Source organism: Oryza sativa, chromosome 1 (genome assembly GCF_034140825.1).
Source record: "Oryza sativa Japonica Group chromosome 1, ASM3414082v1".
In the NCBI taxonomy this organism is placed as follows: Eukaryota; Viridiplantae; Streptophyta; class Magnoliopsida; order Poales; family Poaceae; genus Oryza; species Oryza sativa.
The window spans coordinates 8,942,642-8,961,851 of record NC_089035.1 but is presented as its reverse complement, the minus strand read 5'-3'; the positions used below and the strand labels follow the sequence as shown (position 1 = coordinate 8,961,851).

General features: G+C 52.6%; 1 protein-coding gene and 1 pseudogene across 1 annotated transcript; one reads left to right on the top strand and one right to left on the bottom strand.

The window, feature by feature from the left end:
* Positions 1–120: 120 nt before the first annotated feature.
* Positions 121–17,613, bottom strand: LOC9270118 (protein STABILIZED1-like; annotated as a pseudogene).
* On the top strand, positions 3,059–5,058 carry LOC136354963 (uncharacterized). The gene is made up of 4 exons (XM_066306880.1): positions 3,059–3,333; positions 3,422–3,731; positions 3,970–4,476; positions 4,543–5,058. Exons 1-4 carry the CDS (start codon positions 3,059–3,061, stop codon positions 5,056–5,058), a joined length of 1,608 nt encoding a protein of 535 aa, XP_066162977.1.
* Positions 17,614–19,210: the final 1,597 nt, after the last annotated feature.

The following is a 19,210-nucleotide window of genomic DNA, read 5'->3' as shown; positions in this document are numbered from 1 at the left end:
ACTCAAAAACAACCAACATAAAGAACGCTTAGAAGAAACGAATAAGGGATTAAGAAAATATATCTGTTCATAGAACAGCATAATTAATTCCCGAAATGGCAGTCTTAACTCATAAGCACATAACAACTGAAAAACTGATCTTGTTATCTCCCAAGAATATGATCACATTACATAACTGATCTAAATATCAGGTTTATACATCCATGTTCTGACATCTTTGACTTTAAACAATACTTCGATTATAAAAACTAAGGATTCAGATGAGTCCTACAAAGAAATGTGGGCAATACTAGAAAGTCTTATAATATGAAACGGAGGAAGTAGCAATTTGGTCTTATTGTCAGACCAGAATTTCGATTATCAAATACTGCATGTGATACTTGAAAACGGTATTTCTCAGGGAGGGACTGCACATGCTGCATATATTTCCTCTTTGAGAAAAAGAGGTAGCTGGGAAGCAGTAGAAGCTCCAATGAAAATAATCATTAAATAAATTGTAGGCCACATTATTCTGGACTAAACATATCCATGGCATATTCCTATCTGCCTCCTTTGAGCAAAGCGTCAATCATCATATTGGAGGTAATAACATGAAGCTGAAGGTCCTTCGAACGTAGGCTCTGGAAACGGCAAAAGAACAAAAGGATATGCATCAAATTGAGCAAGCAAACCGTACCCCAAAATACCAATGCAATTCAAAACAACCAATCATAAGTGTTTTCAAATCATATTATCCTAAAAATCTAAATAGAAGTGAAGAAATGAACGAGAAATTTTACTGGTGCATGAAAAACAAAGCTTGATTCCCTAAAAGGTGGTCATCCATGAACATCACTTTCATTATCTTAAAAGTAGTCTTAATTTGTAAATACGCTGATCAAGTTATCACCCATGAATTCACAGTATACAATTAGATGCAGATATCACGTTCATACATCCATGTTCCGACCTTTTCCTTCAACCAGTACTTCGATTGTGGACTTCCATGTTTATCAGTATTTAAGAGGAAGTTGCTGAAAGCTATCCATCCGTACAGAATAACACACAATCTTTGATAGAAACAGAAGTTATTGAAATAGACCTCAAATTATCAGTTGTTATGCACTGATAGCAAAACATTACAAACAAATTTCAAGACATACAAGAGCAATGATTCCAGAAAAACTTGGATAAAATGGTTAAGTAGGATTAAGATAGCAGAGCATGTCAACACAAAAACCTTCATTTTTCCGTACATATATTAAGCATCTATAAGAATTATTAAAATCCATATCCGCTGCCAAGAAATTTAACTTCAGACAATTACTCAAAAGAAGCAAACAGTTCGGCTTTTGTTTCATAGAATAATTTCAGATAATCAAGTACTGCATGTGACGTGATGGACACTAGTTCTCTCTGAAAATAATGCGAAAGTAGTCAGTACCCATCTGACCCATCATTAAAATTAACGAAGCCCTGTTAATTTGATGTGTATCACACTAATTTCACCTGGCACAGAGCGGTACAGGTCAATTGATGAGGGGCTCTTTGCCTCTCATTTGAACCCAGACCAAATCTTCTTATACCGGTCCGTTCGAGAAATCCCGCCCAACGGTGTGAACAGGCCGCCGGTAGTCGTTGTTAATTTCCAGGGCACGTATCCGCGCCCAGGAGAGGAAGTGGACCTACACGCAGTATGGCAGCGGGACGATGAGTCCCTCCGGTAGTACATCCAATGTTTCTGCCAGGTGCGCAACACCATCCCCTGCATACCCGCCCATGCGGTCATCTATACATTCGCGCAGGGGGGGGGGAGGGGCGTGCGGCACAACCGCATGCTCAAGAAAATAGCCTCCAAGGAGCCCCAGAATACCGCAGAGCTCTTTGAGCTCGCGGACCGTGTGGCTTGCAAGGAGAAGGCCTGGACCTGGAACTCCTCCGGCTCCGGCGCAGCCGCAGCCACGCCCGAGCTTGCCGCTCGCAACGAGCGGCGGAAGAAGCGGAGAAAGAAGAGGTCGGCCCGCTCCAACGACGAGGGCCATGTCCTTGCCGCCAAAGGTGTTTCGCGGCCCCAGCGCAAGGGGAAGGCTGCAGGTGGCAAGCAAAAGGACACCGGCACCTCCAGCGGGGGGCGTTCGGCGGACAAATGGTGCTCCGTGCACAACACCTCCCACCACAACCTCGCCGATTGCCGCTCGGTCAAGAATTTGGCCAAACGCGTCAAAAAATACGAGCAGGAGCGGAAAGAGGGACGCCGGGAGGAGAAAGCCCCAGCGGCCCCGTCCAACACCCGGCAAAGTGAGGCCAAGGAAAAGGCCCCTATCGAGGAACCCGATGACGCAGACCTCGGCTTCCAGGAGCCGCAACACGTCATCACCACCATCGACGGAGGGGCATGTGCCCACGCCTCCCGTCGAAGCTTCAAGGCCATGAAGCACGAGCTTCTGGCCACTGTCCCCACCCACGAGGCTGCACGGTGGTCGCGCTGGTCGGAGGTGAAGCTCACCTTCGACCAAATCGACCACCCCGCAAGCGCCGCCAGGGGGGGTCAACTAGCTCTGGTGCTTTCACCCACCATATGCAATGTCAGATGCCACACCTAGCCGCTGGGGCACATCTCGCTCCCCGTCACCTTTGGTGGGCCCTCCAATTTCCGCACTGAGCGGATCGACTTCGATGTGGCGGATCTCAATCTGCCCTACAACGCGGTGCTCGGGAGGCCCGCGTTGGTGAAGTTTATGGTGGCGGCCCACTATGCCTATCTTCAGTTGAAGATGCTGGGCCTGGGCTGCCCCATCACCGTCCACGGCGATGTCAAGATCGCGCTGGCTTGCGTGGAGTTGCACGCGAGCAGCCTTCGAAGTCGAGGACGGCGGCGGAAGGCACGAGGCCTCAACCTCACGCGTCCCGAAGAAACAGAGGACTTCGAGCGATGAGGTGCCCATCAAGTAAGTCTAGCTTGGCAACGACTCGTCCAAGACCGCCAAGATTAGTGGTAACTTGGACGTCAAATAGTAAGACATGCTCGTCTCGTTCCTGCGGGCAAATGCCAATGTGTTTTGCACGGAAGCCATCGGATATGCCTGGGGTCCCTAGGAAGGGGATCGAGCACCGCCTTGCCGTACGACCAGACGCGAGGCCCGTCCGGCAGAAGGTGCGGCGGCAGGCCTCGGAGCGCCAGGCCTTCATCCGCGAAGAGGTGGCGCATCTCCTGAAGGCCAGTTTCATCCGGGAGGTGGTCCATCCAGAGTGGCTGGTGAACCCGGACGTCGTCCCTAAGGCCAATGACAAGCTCAGGATGTGCATCGACTACACTAACCTCCAGGCCCGTTATTCTCAAGCCCAGAAGATGTTGTACGCAGTTCTAGCGACGTCGAGGAAATTGCGTCACTACTTCCAGGCGCATCGGGTCAGAGTGGTGACGTCCTACCCTCTCGGTCAGATACTGCGCAACCGAGAGGGTACGGGGCGGGGTGGTCAAGTGGGCCATCGAGCTTTCGGAGTTCGATCTCCACTTTGAGCTACGCTACACAATCAAGAGCCAGGCCCTCGCCGACTTCATGGCAGAATGGACCCCATCGGTCAATCCCGACCCAACGCTCGGGCCTTCCGCCCCCGAGCTCGGAGATGCCCCCAGTCATAGCCAATCGACCATGCACTGGGTGATGAACTTCAATGGCTCCCTCACCTTGCAGGGCGCCGGTGCCGGGGTCACTTTGAACTCACCGACCGGCGACATCCTCAAGTATCTGGTTCGCCTAGATTTTCGGGCAACCAACAACATGGCGGAATATGAAGGACTCCTTGCGGACTTAGGGCGGCGGCCAAAATGGGGATCCGCCGCCTCCTGGTGTTGGGCGACTCTCAGCTGGTCGTCAACCAAGTCTCTAAGGAGTACCAATGCTTCTACCCTCAAATGGAGGCCTACATCCCGGAAGTGCGACGTATGAAGAGCCACTTTGATGGGTTAGAACTTCGTCACATGCCCAGATGGGAGAACACGTCGTTGATGAGCTATCGAGGCTTGCATTTTCGCGAGCCCCAACCCCACCCGACGCCTTTGAAGAAAGGCTCGCCCATCCATCTGCGCGTCTCAATCCCCCCGCGTGGGAGCCCGACGCGACCATGCAGCCCCAGGAGCCCGATGGAGTCCAGGCCCCGGGGCCTGCAAAGGCCAGCATTGATGCCCCTCGACAGGTTGCTTGGATGATGGAGATCCAAGCATTCCTCCAAGACGCGACTCTACCAGAGGATCGCGAAGGGGGCGAGCGAATCACTCGAGTCTCCAAAAGGAATGTGTTGGTGGAAGAGACCCTCTTCCGACGCGGCGCCAATGGAGTCCTCCTGAAGTGCATCCCTCAGAAACAGGGCATCGAGCTCCTTACCAATGTTCACGAAGGCGAGTGCGGCGCCCACGCCTCCTCGCGCTCCTTGGTCAGCAAAGCTTTCTGCCAAGATTTCTACTGGCCAACCGCGCTCCAGGACACCGCCGACTTGGTTCGGTAGTGCCGAGCATGCCAGTTCCATGCCAAGCATGCTCATCAGCCGGCCCAGGCTTTGCAGACAATACTGCTCTCCTGGCCGTTCGCAGTCTGGGGGCTGGACATCCTAGGCCCCTTCAAGAAGGCCCGCCGAGGGTACGAGTACATCTACGTCGCCATCGACAAGTTCACCAAGTGGCCCGAGGCTTACCCTGTCGTGAAAATCGATAAGCACTCGGCCCTTAAGTTCATCGGGGGCATCACTGCCCGCTTCGGGGTGCCTAACCGCATCGTCACAAACAACGGCACCCAGTTCACTAGTGAGCTCTTTGGCAACAACTGTGACGACATGGGCATCAAGCTCTGCTTCACCTCACCTGCCCACTCCAAAAGCAACGGTCAAGTGGAGCGCGCAAACGCGGAGATCTTCAAGGGACTCGAAACCAAGACGTACAATGTCCTCAAGAAGCACGGGGACTCATGGATTGAGGAGCTACCAGCGGTGCTCTGGACCAACCGGACCACTCCGAGCCGTGCAACGGGAGAAACCCCTTTATTCCTTGTGTACGGTGCAAGGCTGTCCTGCCATTTGAGCTGACCCTGGGCTCCCCCCGGGCCACGATGTATGCCGAGGCCGATCAAGATCAGCTCCGGCGTGACGACCTCAACTACCTCGAGGAACAAAGGTGACGCGCAGCCCTTCGGGCTGCCCGCTACCAGCAGAGCTTGCGGCGCTATCACCAGCGCCATATCCGGACCTGATCATTACAAGTAAATGACCTAGTCTTGTGCCGCGTCCAAACGCGCGCGCGGGCTTGAGCAAGCTCTCCCCCATGTGGGAGGGACCATTCAAAGTGATCGGTCCCCTGGCCGGGCTCTGTCCGACTGCCCATGGAGGACGGCATAGAGCTGCCTAACCTGTGGAACATTGAGCACCTCTGCAAGTTCTACCCGTGAAGACAACAAGTGTTTGTACCTTGGGCTTGGGCCAACCCCGCACGACCTTCGCGTCGTGCCGCGTTGGCCGGGGGCTGCCACCACTTGTATTATTGTACCTATTAAATAGCAAACTTTTTTTTTTGTTCTCTACCTTATCCGCTACGCCCACTTTTGCCTTCCTCTCTCGAGCGCTTACTCGAACTGGGACGCTCTCGGCATTCGCGTTGCTCTTGGTGACTCGAGCCGTCTATACGCCAAGAGGGGCCCAGACGCGAGTCGTGCCCTGAGGTGTTGCGAAAGCAGGAGGCTTCGAAAGGGCCGAGATCAGGTCGTCCCCGACCCTAGGTCGCAACACCCTCGGCCTGGTCAGCCTGCTAGTGGATCTCCCCTACGGTTCTAGCACCGGCCCATATCGCATGAGAACGCAGCTCGAGCCCAGACCCCAGTCAAGTAGGCTTGGTGGTAGCAAGAAGTGGGTTGGCACCCTTCGTCAATCGCAAAACTCACAAACATATGGATATCTCGATGCAGGCACATGAAAGACATCAAACGTGGATAAGACATACGGCGAGCAAAGGCAGTCGTTCACTTAAAAAAGCTTAACACGCGGTTTTAAGGTAAAACAAAAGTGCTTTAAAGATAAAGAGCTATGTACATCAAGCAAATAAAGGAGGGAGGGGGGGGGGGGGCGAGGGGGACGGGCTACGGCTCAGTGCGGGCTAGCTTTCCCCGCTCCCCCCGAAGGACCTGGAGCATCGGCCGCGTCGCCATCGCCGGGCTTCTCCTAGGCTTTGGCGTCCTTGGATTCGCCCTCGTCTTCCTCGTCATCGGAGGGAGAAGCAAAGGTGAACGGGGAGGCTGTCCCCTCGAACTGGCCCACGATGACGTCCACGGCCTCCCAAACCGCGGCATGTGCCGCCTCCTTGTTGGGGGGGGGGGGAGTCATCCAGCGTGAGGAAGGGCGAGAAGTCTGGGTCGCAGGCCCAGTGGCTCGCTAGCACCAGCTCGACCGCCTCCTGTGCCAGCGCTGCCGACGACAACTTCACCGTGTCGTCCACCTCCTTGGGGATATGCTCCAACTCGACGGCCACCTCCTCCAGCCGACGGGCGAGCCCGGTCAGACCGGCGGGGAGCTTGGCGTTCTGGTCGACCAAAATCCCCGACCAGCGTCCTGTGAGAGTTAGCAGGAGAACGGCATCCCTAAGCATTTGAGGCCCAGCGTGGATCTCGAAGCGGAGGGCCTCGATCTATCCAAGATAGTGCGCTCCGCCGCGGCAAGGCACTCCCGTGCGGCGTCTCCCCCGCCCTCAAGTGTCATGCCGCCCCGAGCCGACAAGGCCAAGCTCCTCTCCCGAGCGTTGAGCTCGGCTGAACGCTGGTCCAGGTCGGCCCGCTCCATGCTAGCGTGCTCCAGGTGCCGGCTCTCGCGACCCGCCATGCATCCTCGCGCTTGGCGAGCCGCCGTGCCACCGCCTCCCGGCGGGAGACCTTGGACTCGCGCTCCGAGATCTTCCCGTCGCGCCTCCGCCAGCTTTCCTCCCGAAGGCGCAGGCTCTCCTCCAGGCGCCGCGCGGCCACCTCGGCGTCCGCGAGGGCGCGACCCCACTCGGCGTTCGCCTCCTCCGCTCTACCGCCGCGGACTCGTGCACTGCTAGCGTCTCCTCCCGTGCGTCCAAAGCCCGGGCCCGATCCTCCATCTCCCAAGCCCGCCGCTCCATCTCCCAAGCCCGCCGCTCCATCTCCCGAGACTGGAGCTCGACGACTTCCTCGCGCCGGCGCTCAGCGGCTTCCGCCCCCAGCAGGGATAAGGCCCGCTCGTTCAGCTCGGGCCTCCACGACCTCCTCGCTTAGGTGTAGGGACGCGTCGGCCTGCGAGGCCCGGAGCTCCCGAACTGCCACGGCGTCGCTCCTCTCCTAGAGCGCAGCCGAGTACGCGTCGTCGGCAAGCCGGATGTCGCCCACTGCCTCCTCCATGGTGTCAGTGGCGATGAGGGCCGCAACCCTCTCCTGCTCCGTCTCCCGCATCACCTCCTCCATCGCCTTGGCCCGCGTTTTCAACTCCGCCAGGCGGAGCTAGTGCGCCTTGCGGCCACCAAGGCCTCCACGGCACACTGCCCCTCTGCCACTCGCTCCCACTCCTCCTGCAGCGCGGCTCGCTCATCGTGTAGGGATTGCAGTTGGGCGTTGAGCCCCTCGATGACGGTGCTGTTTGTCGTCGCCATCACCTGCAGAAGAGGCTCCGAGCCCGTTGGAGTCGGTGAGGAAAAAGGAGACCGCGCCCTCTTGACGACCCGCCGGTGGTCGGGGCCCCGGTCCAGGGGGTGGAAGGGGAGCCGGTCCCCGCACTGCGCGCGTGAGGCCGTAGCATCCGCAGCACCGGGAGGAATGCGTTGCCCCCATTGTCCTGGGCACCGCCCCCGCCAACGCCAGATGCGCTCCTGGCGGCGTCAGCGGCAGAGGCCCCCCGGGCGGCCTCCGCCCTTGGCACGGCCGAGGAATCCTCGCCATCTGCCGAGCGGGACGCATCGTCTCCCGCGCCCGGGTCGCCTCCTGTGGCCCTCGCCTCGGGTTCGTCCTCGGGCGCGGTGTCAGAGGCCGTTTGCCTCCTCTGGACCCGGGGCTCCGCCTCCGCACCCGATCTCTCCGCCTCGGTCTCCCGCGCGCCGGGCCTGGCTTCATCGCGCCCGGGTACTTTGGGCCGACGCGGGGGGAGGGGGGTTACCCATGGTGTACCCCGAGAAGAGACCTCGCTAGAAAAAAGGGGGGGGGAGAAAGGACGAAAAAAGCAAGAGTCGGGGTGGAAAGTTTGGAAGGGCGTGTGCAACGTGCGTGTCGAGATCGAACCTCTAGGGGCAACGTTTGAAGCTCCATTCCGGGGGCTTGATGAACTCCCCCCGGCATGGCTCGGTCTTCCCCATCTTCCGCAGCCTCTTCTTCTTCCGGCCTCTAGCGGTGCGGCGGTTGTGGGCCGTCGACGTGGCACCCGCTAAGTGCCCGCCAGCGACGCGCTCCGTGCCGCCCTAGTGGGACGGGGGCCGAGGAGGGGGGAGGAGAGGAATCCCTCTGCTTCCGCTTTCCTCTCAAGTCGGAGGGACGAGCGTAGCCTGAACTCCCGGCCGCGGGTCCTCCGTGTTGACTCCCCCGGCCGAAAGGGCGTGCTCCCCATGAACGCGGCTGCCACCTGCGCCGCCACCACCACCACGCCCCGCGTCGGCAGCCACCGTCTGCATAATGGCCAAAATGGAGTCCCGCACCGGGTCACAGCAGAGAGGGAGGATGCCCTCGGGGACCAGCGACGGCTCGACATTGCCGAGGTTGAGCACCCTCTAGACCACTGCCTTCAGGTCGCCCAAACTCCAGTCCTAGGTCTCCTCCCGGTGGGTCCGGGTGGAGTCGTTCGGGCCGGTGTACGTCCACTCGCCCCGGGCCTGCTCCTGGAGAGGCGCGAGCCGCCGGCGAGTGTAATCACCGAAGACCATAGTGTCGTTTAGCCCCAGGGACCGCAGCCCGACGAGGTAATCGAGGGCCGTGTCGAACGCGTCCCCCAGCACCGGCGCCTCCTGCCAGTTCGCCGTGTGCACTGACGAGGGTGGTCGGGGTGGACGGTGTAGAACTAGTCGTTCCACTTCTTGCACAGCGTCTGCCCGATGTAGCGCTGCTGCGTGTTTGGCCGCGGCTGGAAGTAGCAGCCCCCGGCCTCCGTCGGAGGACACTAGCTGCATGGTGAAGAACCACCGGAAGAGCTGGAGGCATGGTCTCACCCCGATGAACATCTCACATAGATGTACGAAGATGGCCAGAGTCAGCACGGCGTTCGGGGTGAGATGCGCCATTTGGATCCCATAGAAATCCAGCATGTCGTAGAAGGAAGAGAAGGGCGGGATCAGTCCCACCATCGCATAGGAGAGGAAGAACACAGATCGCTCGGGGTACTGCGGCGCTGGACGAGCCTCGCCGTAGATCACCGTTGCCCGCCCGGACGGCATTGGCACGAACTTCCTCGGCAACCCCGCGAACCTCTCGTTTGTAATGCGAGAGGGGGGAAGGATGCTGCCATCGAGCGGCGCTGAGCTCCGCGTCATGACGTCATCAAGAGGGGGAACGGGGAGCGAGAGTGTGGCGAAGGAAGAGCAAGATGCGAGTTGAGTTGGGGCGCAGGAGAGCGGCAGAAGCAAAGTGGCGAAAGGAGGGGAAGAAAACCCCTTCATGCGCCCTTTATCCTCCCTCTGCACCTCGGCTCCTCGTTTCTCGCGGCCACTTCCTCCGCCCCCTCGATTCACCACGCACCTGTTTCCAGCGCGCGCGCCATGCACGCGCGCGGCCGTTTCGGTCAGAATGCGGGTGGGGCCACGACTACCCTAATTGCGCACGGTTACCGCGAAGAACTACCCTTTTCGTTTCGTGCACCCATCATTATCTTCACGGCCCCCGTAAGATGCAGTAATCACGAAGTGATGGCCCATCATTACAAGGGAGGCAATCCCACTTCGCCCGGATTCCACGTTTTCGAGGTTATCTCGTGGCTCTAGCCCCGCCTAGGCGTGGGGGCCACACTCGTTGAATCCGTCCACGTGGGACGAAGACCGGGCCCACAAGCCATTGACCGAGAGGAGTGGCGTCAACCCTAGCCATCTGCAAAGAGCGCCGGTCAGAGCTAACGCCGGGGGCTACTGTCGGTGATATGGGCCCGGGGGTACCACGTACAAAGAGAGAAGGCCGCCTCAAGCCCACGTGACGCTCCCCCCCCTCGAGGAGGGTTGTGCCTGGGTAGGGATGGCAATGGGACCCGACCCCCGATCCCCCGCGGGGAAAACCTCTATTAGGGTCTGTAAATGGGAGCATATCACTCCCCATGGGTGTGTTGTCGGCCAAATGAGCCACCCGTCGGGTGGGCATGGGCCGGGGGTGTTCTACACACCCCGGCCCTGAATCCCCATGGGGCCAAGAGTTATCAGGGACAGGTAGATATCCCCCAAGGCCGCAGCCCAGATAGAAGCTAAAAGCTCAGTTACACGGCCCAATTCGAAGGTCCACATATATATTCTAGTGAAACCCTAGCACACCCCTCCTCTCAGATCCAAATACGCACTCCTCCAGTCCCTTCCTCCGCACTGCACTGACGCATCCATGCCGTCGCCGTCCTCAAGGTAGCACGCCTGCACGAGCCACGCCAAGCAGCAGAAGTGCCGCGCCGTCGTCGCCGGATCAAAGGCAACATTACACAAGCGTCTGCGTCGCTCTCGCTCCGCCGTTACCACATCCAAGCTTCCAACCATCGGATGCTAGCTGCACTGCAGCAGCGAGGTGTTCTAGTCTTGCTTGTCCTGTGCGACAAAGCAAGAGCTCCATCGCACATCAAACTCTTACTAGCATTTACTTGCCCTTTTTATTTTCTTGTATTTCTTTGGACTCTATGCTTCTATAGCTCTCTGTTGGGGATGAATCAAATAGATCTATGCATGTGTATCTTCAAAAGACGTTTGTGGATGTCTATGCTTATTTCAAATAGTTTTTTCTCTGGGTGATTTTTTATTCTCTACCACAAATTAGACTCTCTGCCTGCTGCTCCTCCAATATCTGAGAATTCATCGTCGGGTGTGGGCACCTGTCGGGTGCTTCCTACCTGGACGGGGGCGGGGACGGGGGAAAACCCTCCCCCGTGTGCGGGGATGGGGATGGGAACGGGAAAATTATTTAGCCACGGGGGCGGGGACGGGATGGCAAAACCCGTCGGGTGCAGCCCCGTTGCCATCCCTATGCCTAGGGTTGATGTGTTGGCTACCTGCCACGGCAGGGGTCGGGCCGCCCCAACCCCCTCCATGTTGCGCCTCGTGTGTGCGGCTTGGGCGGGCACTCTCAGCGCCCACCTACGGCATTTATTGAGGGGTGTCAACGTGGCACGTCGCATTAAATGCGGCGTGCAGGCGCACTAACCGGCCACTCAAGACCGGAGTGACTGATGTGACGGTGGGCAGGGCGCCCTGCGCGTGCGCCTGCTGCTGGCACGGGACGTGGCCTACACCACCCCGTCTAGTCGCCATTAATGAGGGGCTTTTTGCCTCTCATTTGAACCCATACCAAATCTTCTTATACCGGTCCGTTCGAGAAATCCCCGCCCAACGGTGGGAACGGGCGGCCGGAAATCGTCGTTAATTAAGAAGGAATGACACGGGTGTCCACCTGTGTCGCTCGGCGTGATGGGATGGACCCACGCCGCGGTAAGGCGCGCGTGGCTCCGCTCGTCGGAAGACAAGACAAGCATTAATTGTCTGTAAAGAATGTTTTCCTTACCCTTGAAGCTAGGTCTTGGGCCTTTGTGGTAACCCCTTGAGATATAAAAGGAGGTCTATGCCCCAGTGGAGGGGGGACAAATCCCAAAAACAGGAAGCACTTATATTCTCCCACCGAAATCAACCACACATGGGAGTAGGGTATTATGCTTCTGTGGCGGCCCGAACCTGTCTAAACCCCTAGTATCTTTCATCGCTCCTGAGGGGCCCGACCCCCTCTCACTCTCTCCCCAACGATTCTCGATCCTTCACCCGCGTCCCCGGTCCGAACCGGAAAGGGGGTCCCACGGTCCCCCGCTTGAGGGGTTCACCCTCCGACAATATATGAAGGAAAAAAATTGATCTTAGCCTCAGCCACATACAATAGTATTTTCACAATGATAATTACCTAAAAGACAATAAGAGAAAATTAGTTACAATTTGAAAAAAAAGAAATTTAGTTAGATGATTCAAAATTTTAGATCGTCCATACACTGCTGCCGGATGTCCGTCCCAATTAATGCCTCTATAGCTTTCTTGCTTAAGTATTATAATATTTTAAGCATTGCATTGGATGCCCATATCAAATGCAAGCACTAACACTTTCTTGTTTAAGTATAGTATGAAATGGAATACATGAAAATTCTAGGTGAAATGAAGTTTCTTCAGAATTGTATAATTTAGTCACATGAAATGGAGAAGAGCTTTGCCGAAAGAAACATTCATTTGATGGCATGATATCTGTATAACACTATACCTTACATGTAGAACAAAGCTCTTCTGCCGACGCCAAGGAAGGCAGCAGTGGGACTGTCCCATTTATACACAAAACTGTTTGAAAATGATCCTTCCCTGAAAGTTGATCTTGTAATGCTTCATGCTCCTGGTCTGCCAGAGATTTTCCAACAGAAATTTAAATAAGTAAAACTAAAATCTTTATTTAATCGATATGATGGTTTACAGCCAGATGCAGGTAAAACAAGGAAGGCATGTACTGGGATTATATAGAAGGAAGATCTATTAAGAAGGTTCAATTATGATTCATACAATGCGGTAGCATTTTGCAACAAGATAAGTCCTTCATATGACTCTTTAAGGCTTGGCCAGAAGGTGTGGTTTCAACAAACATAAAAATAAACTAACAAAAACAAAGATGCACGATATATGTGTACTAATTTTATCTAAATTATATCTGTAAACGATCAGCACTACGTTTGTGCCTTTGCAAAAGAAGTTTTGAATGACCTGCCAAATAAGAAAACTGGCTGTACTGGGAACCTCAGATTTAGAACTAATTTGTTACTTGCAAGCAATTCTTTGCTACGGAATTAAATTAGAAAACTAATCTCAAATAAAGTTAGAACACTTGCAAACATGTATTTCGTCAATCACAAACTAATCCACGAACAATGTGGCTAACTGGCAAACAGAGCTATTATAACCATAGAAAAAGTCGCTAGTGCACAGATAATAAATAGAGCCCCAAGAAACATTGCATCATTCCTGAGAATCTAGTGACGACTAGCAAATACACCAAGCTAAGAATTTGTGGTAGGTATCTCAAGGACAATGTCTACATGGTCATGGTAGTTCAAGAATATTGCTAACCATTAAGGACATAAAAACAATATACCTGGTGCTGGTAGTTCAAGAATATTGTCTACATGGTCATGGTAGTTCAAGAATATTGCTAACCATTAACTAGAGATAGCCAATCACATTGGAGCAATGGCATGCCTGGTGCTTCTTCAGGTAAGCTTCACGGTTGGGGGACTGCAGCAATCAGTTCGGTGGGTAGAGAATGCGAGGTCGTAGCAGAAGCAGTTGCTTGAGTGCATCCCAGTTCACTGTCTAGTTGTATTTCTTTCTCTACATATTTCTTTATCGACCTGCAGAAGAAGACCTGTGAGCAGAACAGGTAACATAGTTATGCTTGATTTCTTACAAAATATAAATTTGGTAACAAAAAGAAATTAAATTATGCTCCTGAAAGTGGTATATTGTCCTAGACATTTTATCAACCCACTGCTCCAACAGTTAGAATTGGAAGAGGATAATTATTCTGTTTTCTCGCAAAATTAGATAGCTTGACCATTATACTGGCTAAAATGCACATTCAAAAATCACAAATGGTTGGAGCAGCCCCCTGGTGAGTTTTTAGTCAGATTGCTCAGTAATCAATGTTACATTGTTACTCCCTTCGTCCCATAATCTTGCTAGTATAGGATGTAACATATCCTAATACTATGAATCTGAACATATACTAGGTTGCTATATTATGGCACGGAAGTAGTAAGATTGACAAATTTTGACCTAGAATTGCCACACCACATTCCCCAAAAACTTCAGTTGAGGTAACATAGTCAACCTAAGGAGTAAAACAAAATCAATCTTCAACCGAAATATAATTAAGTAGATGAGAAGGTGATAAGTATATTCTTTCAGAACCTTAAGGCCATGCCAAGAATAAACACAATTGTATAATTACCATGGATTTTGCTGCATTTGTGCACAGAGCATAATACAGCATCAACAGATTTTCATAGTCGTAGTGCTTATAATTGAGTTTTCCGACTACCTTGACACACAACCTAGCTAGATTTTAAGGTAGAGCTACTTAATGATACCAACAAAATAAATGATAACACTGCTTGTCTCAAACAAATTACTTGGAGGTCAAATCTTAAAAACTGGTCATGATATTTCTTAAATAATAAATACTGTATATCTTATAGCTGAACAGTAAAATAGAACACAGCGAAAAGCATTACAATATGACCTCATAAAGTATGGCAATAAAGGACACAATAGCAAAGTTCTCTATGAGAGAAGTCTGAGAACAGATTGCACCAAATACCTTAATTTAAAGTTAAAAGTGATACAGACTAGGGATCTACAGCATTTGGATTTTCATCCTGGCCAAGAGCCACCACAGCTTTCTTCAGAAGGGCCTCAATCGACAGGTGTGAGTTCTCAACAGCCTTCGCTATTGCTTGCCATCTCTCTCCATGCTTTGGTTCTGATGCAACACATCGTTGTACAACATCCTTATGTGTATCAGCGTTTCCATGTTGTAGTTCGAATTTGTAGTACAAGGCCCAAAAATCTCCAATGTCTGGAGCAAGAGTAACAGCTCTGTTCAACCAACTCCTAGCTTTATCAAACTTCCTATCATGCCAGAAAAGTTTAGCCACGGCTGCAATGACATGGGGATCATGGTCACATCGTTTTATAGCATCCGAGCTCTTTGCTTTACGTTGGGGACGTGGCACCATCTCTATAGCTGCAGCCCACAAGATACCACTTGTTGGGCACTCCTGCAATGCCTTGGCTAGTAAAGCATCAGCTTCCTTCTTGTTCCTATGCCTCAATTCAGCTCGAACTGCTGCAAGCCAGAGTTCAGGTGTAGCTGGGTTCTTCTTTCTTGCCATGGTGAGAACAGCACGTGACTTCCTCAAGCCATTTATCTTCTCCTCTAGATTAGTTCGGGCAGTGTTTCAGTGCGTTCTCATTAGCCTCCTTTGCCTTGGCTACATGACCAAGCCGGTCTTCCATTTGCCCAAGCATTAACCACAATTTGAAGAATGAGGGGAATAACTTCAGACCTTCCTCCAACAGCTTTCTTTCCTCGTCTACATTCCCTAACTCCCTTTCAACAATGGCAGATTTCATCCAGACCCTCTCAGTGCCTCCTCTTTCCCTGGCCTTTGACAAAAGAATTCTTGCTCTCTCTGGTTCATTGTTCTCAAACTCAAGCTTGAAGGCAGCTAGCCAGATCTCCTCTGAATTGGGAAGATAAGCGTAAGCTTCCTGAAGAATGGTTTGGGCAGCAGGGACATCTCCAGCCAGCCATTTCTCCTTTGCATACATAAGCCATAGCACTTCTGCATGTCGATTGTATGTTGTAGCCTTACTGAGGAGAATATAAAGAGACTCCTCAGTCCCATGTCTCTTCTCAAGCTGAGCCGCTTTCAACCAAATACTCTTCTTGAATTTGAAGACACTGAGCACATGTGCATAGATGGCAGGGGCTGTCTCAACTGAACCACGCTTCTTGCATTCCTCAGCATCAGCAACCCATGTGCGTTTTCTGTCTTCATCATCAACACCAACGCCAATAGTGTTCTTCACAATAGCCTGGCAAGTCATCACAGATCCAGCATGCTCAGCAGCTTCTGCTTCCTTTAGCCATGCCTCCCTGTCAATACCCAATCCTTTTCCCTGTAAAGTTTTTATACTTCTCTCAATCACCTCGTTTACTGACTCGGTGTTTCCATTAGCTTCCTCCAGCTTTGCAGCCATAATCCAGATGGCAGGCTCCTTAGGGAGCTTTTCTTTTGCCTTGTTAAGTACCTTCTTTGCTTGGTCATACGTCTCCAGCCTCGCTAGTGCAAGCCACAGTTCCAAATGGAATGGGCAGCACTCCACAGCCCTGTGAAGCAACAGCCTTGCATCCTCCTCATTTGCAAGCTCTACTACTGATTTCCACAGCCTGACTGAATCAGGAATGTGTTCCAACCCTTTTCTCAAAACCCTGCTCTTATTCAAGTCACTAGTTTCCAACTTCGCTGCCTGCAACCACAGCTTCACAGAATTGGGAATTTCCTTCACACCCCTGGCAATCACGGCCTTTGCCTCATCTGGGCTGGCCAACCGGCATGCCTTGAGCCAAACATCCTCATTCGTGGGGCACTCCTCGCAGCCACGCTGGATGAGCTGCTGAGCAACCTGAAGCTTGCCGGCAACCTCTTCAAGCCTAGCAGCAGCAATCCATCCTGGTGGATGCTTTGGGTTCGTCTGTATCACTGACTTGAGCAACAACCTGGCCTTCTTTATGTCAGAAATTTCAGCATCACTAGTAATCTTCATACTCTTCAGGTTAGTCAGGTAACCCCTTGGATCAACAATAGTAACACCGGATACCGAATCGGATAACCTGTCCAGCTTCAAAGAAAGCACGGTGCCACGGCCTTCGCCGACGGCTGTCAGATCAGTAACCGGAGTCTGCGCCCATGGCGTCTCTGCGCCAGCGGCGGCTGCACGGCTCTTGGGGTCCAATGCGGTGACATGCCCCTGCTCCTGCCGGGCCTTCTCGAGCAGGGTGTCAGGCACCGGGACAAAGCTCTCAAATCGCCTCTTCTTGTTGCGACGAAGCGAATAATCCCCAATCTCCGGTATGCTCTCCCACTCCTGCGCTGACAAATCGACCAATTTCCGCTTCAGATCGGCGAATTGCTCGGTGATTTTAGGGTTGGACGCGCGGTACCTCTCGATCTCCTGCTTCAGCCGCGCCTCTCGCCAGTCCTTGCGGCGCGAGTCCATCCTCCGGTCGATGCCCTCCCAGACCGCGTCCGCCTCGCGGTCGTCGTCGTCGTCGTCGTGGCCGGCGTTGGAGAAGAGGCCGGCGTCGTTGCCCTCGAACTCGTCGAACTTCTGGTTCTCGTCGTACCCCTTCTCCTCCTCGTCGCCACCGCCATCGCCGTCGCCGTCGTCCCCAGGCGGCTTCCCACGGCCGCGCCCCATGGCGGGCCCGATATCCGAGCGGGTGGTGAACCCGGCGGCGCCGCGTCCCAGTCTCGCCACGTAGTTGGGGGGCGGCTTGGAGTTGAGGAAGTCGTAGCGCGCGGCGCAGGCTGCGGGTGGCGGTGGTGGTGGCGGAGGCGCCGAGGGGGTGGTCGCGGTCGGGGAGGCCATCCCGCCGCCTCCGAGGAGGGGGAGGTGGACGAGCAGCGAGGAGGAGGGCGAGACCCGAAGGGACGCCAGGAGAGGGGACGGCACGGCCGGGAGGAGGCGGCGGTGGGAGAGGTAGAGACGAGGGAGGCGGAGGCTGTGAGGTCGGCGAGCGTGGCGGTGGTGGGGTCGAGGTCGACGTGGCGCGTCGTGCCGTCCGGCGCGCGGAGGAACACCATCCCGGCGGCGAGCCGGCGACGGCGTTTTTCAGGTTTGTGGGGGTGGGGGGGGGGGGGGTGGGAAAGATTGGTGCCGTTACTAAAAGTTGGGCGACGTGGCGTTACAGTATTTGAGGGATTGGAAATCACAAGTCGGTGGGACGGTGGCGACGTGAGGCGGTGCGCCACGTGGGCCTTTCCGAGCTTTTGTCCTACTACGTGGGCCGTGGATGATAGGCCTTTTGGGCTGGGTTCTCTTGGAGGTGGTGTTCTATTGGATGTGGTGTTAGAAACCTCTTTCCTTCGAGCATAAAACGGAGTGATGCATTAACACATAACTAATTAAGTATTAGCTAAAGAAAACTTAAAAAAATAAATTATTATGATTTTTTAAAACAATTTTTTATAGAAACTTAAAAAAATATTCCGTTTAGCACTTTAAAAAGCGTACAAGCGAAAAATAAGGATGTAAGTTATCGTGGGAGAGAACACAGGGACCTGGCTGCATGGTTTTGCAGGGGTTGAGAATCTTTCATCTCTAGTGCAACATTGAGCGATGGAGTGATATATGATTAATTATGAGTTGTTAGTAAAAAATAAAAAAACAGATTAATATATTTTTTTAGAACTTTCCTATATAAGTTTTTTATAAAAACAAATTAGTTTTTCTTTTTGAAAAACATGCGTGTGAAAAATGAGAGAGTGAAAGTTGGAAAGATAGGAGTAAAGAACACAGCCTAAACATGACTGGAACTTCCTTAAAAATATGACTGGAAACTTGCCATAAATATGAAGGACCTGTACAATTTATTACCAAAATTCACCTTTCAAAAATTTGGTATTGTTAAAATCCACATTTTCATTAGAAGAACTTTTAAAAATGAGTAGAATGACAATGCCAAGTCGTTATTACCCCTAGAGTTAAAAAGTATTCCCTCCATCTCGAGATAAAACATCGGATTTGCTAGAAATATGGCGCCATATGCTACAGTCGATTTTTTTTCAGCCACTTGCACAGTAGTTACACCTCATTTACACCCCACTTATATATGTAATTAGTATGTAATTTTCGAATTTACATATGTAATTTTAGTACTTACATATGTAATTTTGATACTTACATTGTAAATACACTAAAATTACATATGTAATTTAGGGACTTACAATGTAAATACATGCCGACTATTTTTTAATGAAAAATATGGCGCCATAAATATAGCTACACCCTTAGTTTGAACATTTACATATCCCGTATTAGGGAGTACCAGCGAACTGAACAAATTACGATCGGAGGGAGAATCTTTACATATCCCGTATTAGGGAGTACCAGCGAACTGAACAAATTACGATCGGAGGGAGTAAGATTCTTGCCGTTCAGCTCTTTCCCTGTCACTAGCCTTTCATTGTCCCCGTGACTAAAATTATGCAGATCAAATGATCCCCAGACCCCAGCAAGACTCATTTAAGCACATGTATTCCATAAAAGTTTCATAGTAAAGGAAAGATGTAGAAAAAAACTGGATGCATTTTCTCTTCCAAAAGGAAAAAATACTCTTAAATTCTTTGTTCCAACCAAGAGACTAGTTTACTGGGCAATTTGAGTACAATACGTTAAAGTCAGTACTGAAGTTTCAAGTCCATGGATCAGCAGTAT